The sequence below is a fragment of the Carassius auratus genome, chromosome 20 (genome assembly GCF_003368295.1).
Source record: "Carassius auratus strain Wakin chromosome 20, ASM336829v1, whole genome shotgun sequence".
Lineage (NCBI taxonomy): Eukaryota > Metazoa > Chordata > Actinopteri > Cypriniformes > Cyprinidae > Carassius > Carassius auratus.
The window spans coordinates 1,853,210-1,865,635 of record NC_039262.1 but is presented as its reverse complement, the minus strand read 5'-3'; the positions used below and the strand labels follow the sequence as shown (position 1 = coordinate 1,865,635).

The window sequence follows — 12,426 nt, the reverse complement described above, 5'->3', positions numbered from 1 at the left end:
TAGATATTAGGTGTGAGCACTGACTTGATCTCAGAGAGTAGAGTCAGGCTGTGAAATGTATATTTTTGGCTGAAATCTAGATTGGGTCAGATGCAAATGTCACAGTTCTGTTTTCCCAGAAGGCTTAACGTCTGGGGGAGAGTGACCTAGATACTGAACACAGGTGAAAAAACATGTGATATGCACTACATGGTAGTGATTCACATTAACCAGGCTGTAAATCCATACTCACCAACAGAGCCACTGGCAGCGATGGCAGCCGCCTCCAGAAGGACCTCTACTATCCCAGCACGCACTGGGGCCGAGCTCTTACTGTTGGCATCCAAATGACCCAAGAGCTGCTGGATGACCAGATGAGAATGCTGGGACTGGAGGCAGAGAAAGAAAGACAGACAAAGAAGAGAGGATAAATAACATCGTATAAAAAAAAGAAAAAAACAGAATCAAATAAATAAACATATATATATATAGTATATACTGACATATTTAAAATATTTTTACTTTTGCTTTTTTTCAAACTTTTGCTTCACCACTGTAACCACTGCAAAAATTCTAATATATCATTTAAATTTTAAAAAGGTTAAATAAAGCTGTAAACATGTTCGTCTTGTGCCACCCAAAATTATTTATTATAAATTTAAAATAATAAAAAAAAAATGTAAATAATTAAATACAATTTACAAAATAAATAAAAATCAATGGCATGTATTTTTTTTTCATTAGGTAGACATCAGTATATGTTTCAATAAATCAATTAATTATAATTTTTTCTTCCATTTCTTCTTTTTTAATAATAACAACAAGCGAGCTTAGATTCTGAACTCACCTGAATGGAGTACATGATGATCTTAAAGCAGCGCACTGCAAATGTTTTGCCTTCCCACAGCGAGTGATTATCAAGATGCCTGTGGTGAGAGAACAGACCTTCAGCTTGAGAAATGAAGCCAAAAGTGACTCAAAGATGAGATTCACTCCACCCGCAGTGAGATTAATTAAACTGAACACTGAAAACGTGTATTAAGTATTCAGAATTACTCTTAGTCCCTTATTGAAATGCCACATTAACAGACTATAATTACAAGACAAATTCACTTAATCTTAAGTGGCATACAGCTATAACTTAAAAACTGAAGCAATACCAACATAGGTTTACAAAATGAAATTCTCAACCTTCATAACCTAAGCTGACAGATGCGATATGTGCTGGGTCTCTTACATAAGCACAGGGGTCACTGCGTTCTTGATGTTGCCATAGGCGGACCGGCCCAGCAGTTCCCGAAAGCAGCGCTCCGTCAGCTCGGCTGGGCTTTCTCTCTCCTTCTCACTGGCCTGCAGCGGGGAGGGAGAGCGACTGCAGAGCAAACAAAGAGAGGGAGGCTTTTTATTTTCAGCTCTTCTCAACTGAGGATTTAAACACAGCTTTGGTTTCTGAGAAGACGCTGAATAAAGACGTACTGACAAAAAAAAAAAAAGAGTGTTTACAAGTAAAAACTGTTGTTTTTAGCAGTCCAGCTCAAGGATTCTTGCACTTAAAATGTTCATGATCATTTAGATACATTTAGAAAAACAGTTTTCCTGGTTACTGTAACTTTAAGACTTCTATTATAATTGGCTAATCTCCATTTAATCCAAATTTAGTTGCAATTAAATATTTCATACAACAAAAATTCTTTCTACGGCTATAAAAATCTTTCAGTTTAACATCTGATAGTAATTATAATATTTTGAAAAAACATTTAATATTGAAATTTCTAAACACCATTGTCTAGAATATTAAAAGCAAGATATGCTACAGCAACTATAGTCACATGAATCTTACAGTTTCTTATTAGCTCATATTTTGCTTCTCAAGCTAATGTTTCTTAATTTTTTTTTCACAAGAAAACAAGACAACTACAAAAACAACAAGTAAAAACTTGTGTTATTTCTGTTTTTTTTAAAGTCTGAAATTAAAACAAAATAATAATAATGCATCCAATTAAACCTTGTATTACAACTACAACAATGCTCCATAAAATCGTTCAGTTTAATATTTTACAGTAATTCTAACATTGTTACTACTGAAATTTCTTTAAAAATTCCTTAGTAACATTACAGGCAAGACAGTCTTATATTAGAGATTCATTAGTCTCGTCAAGTACTTAAACACGTTTTGCCTAAAGTATATCTATCTTAGGAATGTTCTGATGTTTTTACAAGAAAACAAGACAAAACAGATGAAGAAAATGACTTCTGTATAATTTAGGAGACTGAAAGTTTAAAAATAATTACAAGTAATACGACAACAATATTGTACGCTAAACTTCTCAGAACTACAGAAACTCCTTCAGCTTAATATTTGATAGCAATTCTAACATTTAAAAAAAAAAAACTTGTTACAGCAACAATACTGTTAATTTGAGACTTATCAAGTCTGATTATCATACATATTTTGCTTCTCAGGTAATTTTTTTTTAAGAAAACAGACAAAACAGAGATTACAAATTTTTTTTTTGAATAACGTAGGAGCATGAAAGTCTGACATCAAGTTATGTATAATGGAAAACTTCCTGTATGAGCTTCACGGTGTGTGTGTGGGCATGTTTTTGTGACATATCAGGACACAACTCTGTATAATGACATGGGTATGACACAGGTATTACAAGGAGAGGGTGACTTATGAGGAACATTTTTCAAAACGCTTATAAATCATCCAGAATGAGTTTTTTTGAGAAAGTAAAAATGCACAAAGTTTTAGGTTTAGGGTTGGTGTAGGGCCATAGAATATACAGTTTGTACAGTATAAAAACCATTACGCCTATGGGATGTCCCCACTTTTGTGTGTGTGTGTTTGTGTGTGTGTGTATGTGTGTAAAAAATTGTAAGGGCTGAGGGTGTCTCAGGCTTTGTCTCATCTTTAATTAATCACTCTGTTCCTCTGCCCTCACACAGCCTGCTGTCAGTCAGCCTGCTGCTCCACTCACGGTCCCTTGGTTATATAACCACATGACGCTGGGCTGAATCTGCAGAAACTCTTCTCACCTCAACTAAAAGCCTCCTGCCACACGTCCAGAAGGATGCTGGACTGATTAGTTGACCAGAAATAAAAGCAGATTGTGTTTTAGTCCACTGCAGTGCTTGCACTAAACCAGCCTCGCTGTCCTGCCCATCTGAAATGTGCACATCTCACAGGACGAGTTAATTATCAGCTGCCCTTTACATCTGACGCCAATTAGCACATAGCAAACAGCAGAAAGGGGTAATTAATGTCTCCACCCGTGGTGTAATTATGGCTGCGTAGGGGGTGCTTCAACAAGGAGACAGCTTTGTTGATTATAATGGCAGTGATTCATAAATCAATTTTGATTTCAAATTTCAAACATTGCTACATTTTGTACTAAACCAAAATTTAAAAGTCAGGTTTTTTTGTTTTTTTTTTTCAAAAGAGACATAAAAGACTTTCTATTTTCAACTTTCTATTTATCAAAGAATCCTGACTAAATTTATCAGGGTTTTCCATAAATATTAAGCAGCACAACTCTTTTAAACACTGATAATAATACATTTATCTTCGGCAGCAAATCAGCATAGTAAAATTATTTCTAAAGGATCATGTGACACTGAAGACTGGAGTAATGATGCTGAAAATGTGGCTGTGGCACCACATTTTTTTAAATTGTAATAATATTTATGAATATTACTGTTTTAACGTATTTTAGATTTTTTTATATTCTAATTACTTCTAGTTTTTTCTCTAATTTACTATTGAAATTTTAAAAAACCTAGTAACATTAAAATGAGGTTAGTCCAGTAAAACAGTCAAAGGAAAACACATAAGAAAACTCAAGGAAAGTCACATGATCACGGCATGATCTTCCACTTCACTCAGAGTTGTCAGCAGGGACAATATCTCAGGTTATTTTCTTGTAGGCATCTGACTGTAGGTGCAAAGAAAGTGAGATGCTGATTCTCACCCACACAAACAGAAAAAAGCAGGCAGAATGGCACTTGAAATGCATGAGGTGTTCTAGAAAAGGGTGGGGCTTAAGGACTCAACTGTTTTGTAATTACTAGATAATTTCATACAGATTATATTACTTGGATTTCAATGGAGGATTCAGCCGCGAGAGCCACCAAGCATCCCTGGAGGAAGACAAGTTTGTGTCCCATATGAGTCAATTATTAGCCAGTTTAAGCCCAAAACACTCTCTCTCACCTCTCTGTACGTTCACCAGACTGCAGATTGAAGAGCAGTGAGGGGACGATCTTGTCCATGTGCTGAGGGTCCCAGATGTTCGCCTGCAACTCATCGTTTACGGTCTTCCTCACTACTCCCTGTAGACCTTTGATGCCAGCCATTCGGATTCTGAGATGAGGAAGTGTTCAATTAGATGTGAAAAATGTGTGTATAGCATGCATATTCTCTTTAATGTTCTCTATCTATCTATCTATCTATCTATCTATCTATCTATGTAATCTATCTGTTTGGTACCTACCTCGGTTTTGACGTCATGGTTCGGTATGGTTTCGGTACATCAGGGGGAAAAACTAAACAATCTTTTATTATTTAAAAAATATATATATTATAAAACAGTGGTTTACTGAACAAGTTGCTCTTTCTTTAAATAAATTAAATAATAATTACTATTTACTTAGGGATAAACAACGACCTCTATTTCTGTAATGTTTTCTCTTGGTTCTTGGTTCTAAATAAATGCGACTTATATGTTGTTGAAATGTTTTAATTTACACAGTGGCTGTCAGAACTTGTTTCATAACACATTTATTAACACATACAATAATTAAGACATCACTAACAGGTAAAGTAAAATATCAGAGCATATAGTCTTATATTTCGCGCAATGCTCTTTATTTCTCTATAGGGAACTAACAGTCCAAAAATACGCCATGATGAGGAAAAAAACATATATAAGTCGCACTGGAATATAAGTCGCATTTATTTAGAACCAAGAACCAAGAGAAAACATTACCGTCTCCATCCGCGAGAGGGCTCTATGTCTTCAGTGTAGGCTATAGGAGCACTGAGCAGCATAGAGCGCCCTCTGGCGGCTGTAGACGGTAATGTTTTCTCTTAGTTCAGTTCTCTTGGTTCATGTCAAATTAATTTTGATAAATAAGTCGCACCTGACTATAAGTCGTAGGACCAGCCAAACTATGAAAAAAAAGTGCAACTTATAGTCCGGAAAATACAGTAGTAGTAAAGAATAAGCGATGATCACGCTCACTCAAACTCCACACTTCCGTTTAAAGTGAGGCGTTTATACAGCGATCTGTCACGCAACATCAAAAAGTGTAAAAAAAAAAAATTATTCTTTGAATTTTCTTTTTTTTTTTAAATTGCATAATTTGAAAGATAAGACTATCAAAAATGTTTGGTACGAATACAATTAGACCCCTACTAATGAACTAACTGTCTGGCTGTCTACACTGACTGCACACTGCCAGATGTGTGCATGTGTGTTTGCTCACTTGGTGCGGATGTCGGGGTCCTCATAGTTGGAATGGCACATCTCACTAAACCGCGACACAAAGAAATCGTAACTGCGATGATACGAGGGGGTGTCCTCCTCGATGTTAGCAAACTTCACAAACTGCAAAATGAGAGTAATTAAATAGAAATAAATAAATTACATACAAACCAAAGCCAAATCAGGTTAAAAACCCATTTCCTTGAAAAGTCTGCAAATGCTGCTCCACCCAGGGCCAGTGAGTGGATGATTATGAGTGGCATTATCAAAGATTATATGTTAATGTGATGTTGTTTTGTTCTACATTAAACCAAATCGACAGCAACTTTCACCTCATCATCATTATTAGACAATAAAAGCTTTTCTGACACCTACAAACAATAATAATGAATATCCGTAGACTGTAGGGGAATAGGCTTCCCTTGCACGGAAGTTAATTAATAACATTAATACATTATTTTAAGATCAGGACAGGTTCATTAAGTAATGCAGATTTAAATGGTTATAGAAATCCCATGAAACTCATGCATCATATATTCACATATAATTTCACAGATTCAGATTTTTGCATGTATATGAATATTTCAATGTACATGAACGACTAATCTGTTATATACAGTCTTACCGAATTTGTTTCATACTAAAAATGAACCCAATCTTTTATCATTTAACAGGTTTAGCTTATTTATAGATTTCAGCAATTTTAGATCAAGATCACCAAGGTCATGAATAAAATAAAAATAAAATGCCTTAATATAGAAATGGTTGAGAACTGATAAATGAAACCCTGTCACTTAGATGATTTAATGACTCATTTTAAACTAGTGCCTGCATATCAAATCTGTAATTAATGAATAACTGCATCGCAAACTCTGGACCTACATTTCCTTCCTATTATGCAATTTGGCTTTTGCAGAACCTGATGAACCTTCAGAAAACAGACGTGGGTGCAATTATGACTAAAGCATCTCTTTCCTAGCATTTCCAGGGCAATAATGTCATTGTGAAACACCACTGAGAAATAAATCAGTTTAAAAGGCGTTTTTATATATGACTGATATCTGCAGCATATAAGGGAGTTCTGGATAAAACAGAATGAAATAAAATGGGTTAGTCACTCTCAGTTTAAGCATTGCATTTTATACGTTTAATGTGGGTGCATGTTCAACGCCCTAGATTACTCATTTTGATCTATAATTGAATTTGATTTTATTTCCATGTCCTGATTGCATTTAGATGAATGCACTGCAGTGTGTGTGCTTGTTTGTTGCTCATCAACAAGATTCATCAGCAAATGTTTTATAAAAAAAACGAACATTCACTGTTCATTGGGTGCAAAATAAAGGACCATTTTACACACTTTTACTATCAAAATGTGGCAAAAAAAAGTAGTCTAGTACCATACAACAGTTTGTACATACAGAGTTTGTTCCCAGGATTTGCAGGTTGGGTTTGTCTGCCTCCAGGAGTTTCCGCACCATCTTCAGGAAACTCTCCACGAACAGGTTGATACTCTGACAGTGACAGGCCATTAGCAGCTGGTCGAGAGCTTCCATCGCAATACACACATACCTGAAGAGACAAACACACACTGAATATGGGCAAGAGAAACAGGAGAAAGAAAAACGTGCATTACAAATCAAAAGATGGGTGTATCAGATCACGCTTGTCATGTAGTTCAGTACCCATAACGGTGTCTAGCTACATCACGAGACAGTCTCTCAGACAGGTACGCCCCAATCCGATCCAACTTCTCTGGAGCCGACAGAGCGTAAAAAGTCAGCTTCTCCATGTTGGCCTTTACCAATCCATCCTACAGACAAACACACACAAACAGAGAGAAAGAGAAAGAGTCAATATCATTGAGACATCACACTTCGAAGAGGGCAAGACGTATATGTTTCAATCTGTAAAAGTGGGTTATCGTTCAAAAGTTTGAGGTTAAGTTTTTTTTATGTTTTTCTTTAATAAAAAAGAACAGCATTTATTTGAAACAGAAATCTTTTCTAATATTATAAACAGTTTTACTCTTACATTTAAACCAATTTAATGCATCTATTCTAAATAAAAGTTTTTTGTTTTTTTTTTATAAACAAAAACAAACTTTGGAATGGTAGTGTATCGTTGTCAAAATTCTAATCTAATCATACAAGGGAATTCAAGTATAAAAATTATAATGAGAGTAAGAAAAAATATATATGAATTTTGAGATTTGCTGAAGATCACATTTAAAAGCATTATTTATTAGATCTTTAAAAATAAAAAAGGGTACCTCGGACACCTGCTAATGAAATTGCCCCTTACACACTAATGCTCTTTCTTTTAAAGGGGTCATATGATGTGATTTAAATTTGTCCTTTCTCTTTGGAGTGTTACAGGCTCTTGGTGCATGAAGAAGGTCTGTAAAGTTGCAAAGACTAAAGTCTCAAATCCAAAGAGATATTCTTCATCAAAGTTAAGACTCTGCCACGCCCCCTAAACGGCACGTTCAAACACGCCCCCACATCTCTATGTCACTATGTGGAAATATTAGCATAATGCCGCAAAAAAGTTAACGCAAAGAAAGAATGCATGGTTTGAGTTACCGCAGTTAGCGTTGAAGCAGTCATGTCAGGGAGATGCTGTGTGTATTTATGAGTAAGCAAAAGCACTTTATTTGGTCTTCCGAAAGTAGATGCATTTGGGAATCTTTAAGATTACTTACAACAGATTATCATGGCATTTTATGGACAACCGTTTCGTGAGCCTAGGAGAGGCGGTAATTCAGACTTTGCTACGAAAATCTGGCGGTTCTGAACCAGCTATTGTAAGTATGTTTTCTTATTAGTTTAAGGATTTCCTATTGAATGTTCAAATAGGGAGCTTTTTTAAGAAAGAGGTTCACACAGTTGAGTCAGCTGTCTTAACTTTGTGTACTGCAAACACATAGGAGCTTCATCACTGTGTCTGTCACATGACTCTGTTCCTCATTGGGCTTGAAATGATGTTTAAACCAAGGACATTATTTATATCTTATTATTATTATCTTTACATTTATTTTGAAAAATGATGCTCACGATTATGGAAAGGGGTGTTACATTTCCGATGAGTACTTGTGGTGTTCGGCCAATCACAATGCACTGGGTCAGTTGGCCAATCAGAGCAGACTTGTCAGAAGGAGGGACTTTGTAGAAAACGACATGTTGAGAGAGGCGGGGCATAGAGGATCTACAATAATGTACAATATTTGAAAAATAATGTGTTTTTTGAACATTAAAGCATGTCAACATATTCTGTTACACCAAATGCACAAAATAATGATCTTTAAAAAACCATCATATAACCCCTTTAAAGTGATCTCGAAAAGCAAGCATCTGCCAAGAACATAAAGGCAATTGCTAATAAGCAGCTTGAGTGGCGAATGAGGACTGTTTGACTGTAAATGGACTCTCTGTGATGGATGGAGTCGAGAGAGAGGGAATGCCATCACCTCAGGGTCTTCAGGAAAGATGTTGTCCACCAGTCTCTTGTAGCGTGGCCTCAGTGCCCCACAACAACCACACACCCCTGCAGAGAGAGAAAAATCAAGAGGATATGTGGTTAAGGATTCATTTCTGTAAGCGAAGTGGCATTCATTTTAGAAAGACTATTGATGTCTGCCCAAAAATGCCATCATAAAAAGGGTTCTAGGATGTCATCAACACCAGAGATCTATAGACATTGATAAAGTTTCATATTCCTCACTAGCCTGGCATCTTAAAAACATATAACATTTCTTGAAATGGGAGACTAGCTTTTTCTAATCCATAATGGTATTGACCAAGACAATATCTGAAACATTTTTGGCTCATCATAACATTCACTTTTCCAGAAATAAAGGCTATGACCTTGGAAATATTCTTTTAGCCTGACAACAAGAGGACTTCAAGCCATTATTGGAAATTAGAGGGACGTTCACAAGGCAATGTGTGGGCTTGTGGACAGTCTTTCATGCAATTCAAAAATGGTACAATCTACATCTGTCAAACACAGAAATCCTTGAGGAAAATCATGCAACATATACATATCATCTCACATCGGATGGCAATATGCAGAGGCACATCTGTGATCTGATTGGCCCACGCATCTCAGCAGTGATGGACTTCTAGAGGCAAGCATAACTTTCGTGTTTTTATCAACAGTACTAACTGAAAACTATGGTAAGGACTATGGTAAGATAAATCCCTTTCTGAAGTCACAAAACTGATTTCATGAAGTTCTGGCTCATGTTGAGAACAGAAAGACCTTAATCTCTGAACGACGTCAGCAAGGGGAAAATCTTCCGTTCTGTGAATAGTTTTTCTGATCTGTTCCGGCAAAATGGTTGTTAGAGGAAAATGAGCCAAGACGCCTCTATTTTTAGCTTCTGCTCCATTTTTTACTTCAAAGAGAGGCTTTACCCCGCTGCTCAACTTGTCTATTGCCTTCAATGTCCCTGTTTGAATCAATTTGTTTAACATCCTCATGTCATTCCAAACCTTCCCTTCCTTTCTTCCGTGAAACACAAAATGAAAAGTAGTATATTCAGTCTGCTCTTTTGCATACAATGAAAGTGACTCATTATTCACTGAAAATAGCTCTCTGGTTTTATTACATTAACATTTAAAAAAATATTTGCAATACAGGACAACAAATGCCATTTTTAAATATCCATTTTAAGCTATGACTTTAGAATAGTTGGAATATAGTGTAATTATAAGTAATACATATAATTGTAGCATGTTTTATGCTCAGCAAGGCAGCATTTATTTGATCAAAAATACAGTAAAAGATTCATTATTCAATAAAAAAACTACTTTTATTTGAATAATTTATTCCTGTGATGCAGTGCTGAATTTTCAGCATCATCACTCCAGTCTTCAGTGTAATAGGATCCTGTAGAAATCATTCTAATATGCTCCTCAAGAAACATTTCTAATTATTATCAATGTTTAAAACAGCTAAATATTTTTGCATATTTTTCTATTCTTTGATGAATACAACGTTCAAACGAACACCATTTATTTGAAACAGGAATCATTTGTAAAATTATAAATGATATCACTTCAATGATGACCTTTGGAGCGGGTTCGTGAATCATTTGATTCAGACCTGGCCTTCAGAACGGGATCACGAATATCCAGTGACTAATAAATTTCCCGAAGCAAAAATTCTGATAAAACAATTAAATGTTCATTGTCTGCCATTATGTCAAACCTACACACTTGCCACAAACAACTCCATCTAAGGCTACAGAAGACTTATGGTCTACCATGATACTTTTATGGTGCTTGTTACTTCTTTTCTGCAGTTTGAAAGCCCCTAATCCCTATCCACCTTGATCTTGTGTAATAGAGCACCTCTGAGATTCTGCTAAACATTTTTGTGAATCACAAATGTTTGAAAAGACATGAAGGTGAGTGATTGATGACAGAATCCATTGGTGGCTTAACTACTCATTTAGGGTTGATGGGTTTTATGATAATTCTGCTGCCACATGAGTGAAGGAGAGCTGCTGCACTGCGCCGTGACTCTGTGCCCACATGAACAGACAGAGATGGCACCACACTGACAGCCAGTGCTACCACCCCCTCACAAACAGCGGTTTCCTTCGTGTCTCTCTCCTACTCATTAAATCTCCATCTAGCAGATAAAGACACAGAGAGATGGTGTTTAATGCAAAAAGAATATATTTTTGAATCTTTTGTTATTCATTGTCTGAGGCTGGTTTGATAAAGCACATGCAGTGTTATCTGTCACACCAATGAAACCAATAAAGCACACAAACTTTAACCTTTGTAGTGATAGGTACTGGAACACATGCTTGACTAGTCACGGCTGAGGCTGCTCTGTTTTCACTAACACTAGATCGTATGGTGATCCACCACATGAACAGCTCAACATCTTAATCAAACACACCGGCACACTTTCTACATAAGAGTATAAAACTACACAGCTGGCTCTTCCTTGACATAACATGAAACCAATTCACATGGTTCTTGTAGTCTACTTCTGTAGTATATACTATACTTTATATTGCACCTGTTCAGAGTTTTTTTTCCACCAACATCACAGTCTGGTGCAAAATATAGCTATGGGTTTTTGCTGAAATAATAATAATGATAATAAAAAAAAAAGGTTTTCAAGAGAGGAAGGATGTTTTCTGCCGGCCAATCATTGACTAAATGACAAAACACGCTACTGTCTGGGTCAAGATTTTTTTTTAAACTGATACTTTTATTCAAGGATAAACATTAATTATTTTTTTTATATTCAACACTTTTAAATGGTTATGTTTTCTAGAAAAGGTTTTTTTATACATTGTTGATTACAAAAAATTAAATAAAATAAATATTCACAATAATATAATCACTTTAATGTAGCTAGCGCCAACAGTTCCGGGGGAATGACGAATGAGGTCAGCATTGCGCCAGTGAGTCTCATGAAAACCAACGTTTGTTAACAGGAGCAAAGGAAGCAAAGCTTCCTTATTTAGCAAAAGATAACCAGTCTCCTCTTGGCTTTTATATCGAAATCCTCCGACATTCTTCTTTCTAAACCCTAATTTTGTACTTCTAATTAGTGAAAGTTTTTTTGTTTTGATCTCTCCGCTGCTCTTCTGTGTCTGTCACTTCCAGGGGGCAAGGAACTCGACCGGAAGTTGAAGTCGGGTGGGGGCTGCCATCTTTTAGCAGAACTTCACTTGCGTTAGCATTCCCATTGACTCCCATTCATTTTGGCGTCACTTTGAAGGCGAATAACTTTACATCTGAGGCGTTTAAAGACTCCGTTTGTCCATTATTTATTTCTAAAGATACACGACAATGTATAAAGGGCTCCATTACCTTCTATGTTACATTATGGCCCCGTATAAACAGTTTTTGTAAAAAATAGTCTAACGATTGCGTCATAACCACTCGTCTCTCTGTCGCATTACCGTACAGACAGGAGGAGAAGCTCG

General features: G+C 36.1%; 1 protein-coding gene across 6 annotated transcripts in view; it reads right to left on the bottom strand.

The window, feature by feature from the left end:
* Nucleotides 1-12,426, bottom strand: part of LOC113120497 (protein EFR3 homolog B-like) — a 30,019-nt gene that overhangs the window by 6,415 nt on the left and 11,178 nt on the right. For all 6 annotated transcript variants that reach the window (XM_026290343.1, XM_026290347.1, XM_026290345.1 and 3 more), the window contains 8 exons: nucleotides 8,938-9,014; nucleotides 7,154-7,281; nucleotides 6,890-7,040; nucleotides 5,470-5,591; nucleotides 4,196-4,345; nucleotides 1,217-1,351; nucleotides 827-905; nucleotides 233-368 (listed from right to left, as the gene is read on the bottom strand). In XM_026290343.1, coding sequence (XP_026146128.1) covers nucleotides 233-368; nucleotides 827-905; nucleotides 1,217-1,351; nucleotides 4,196-4,345; nucleotides 5,470-5,591; nucleotides 6,890-7,040; nucleotides 7,154-7,281; nucleotides 8,938-9,014 — 978 coding nt within the window. The remainder of the gene's footprint in view (nucleotides 1-232; nucleotides 369-826; nucleotides 906-1,216; nucleotides 1,352-4,195; nucleotides 4,346-5,469; nucleotides 5,592-6,889; nucleotides 7,041-7,153; nucleotides 7,282-8,937; nucleotides 9,015-12,426) is intronic.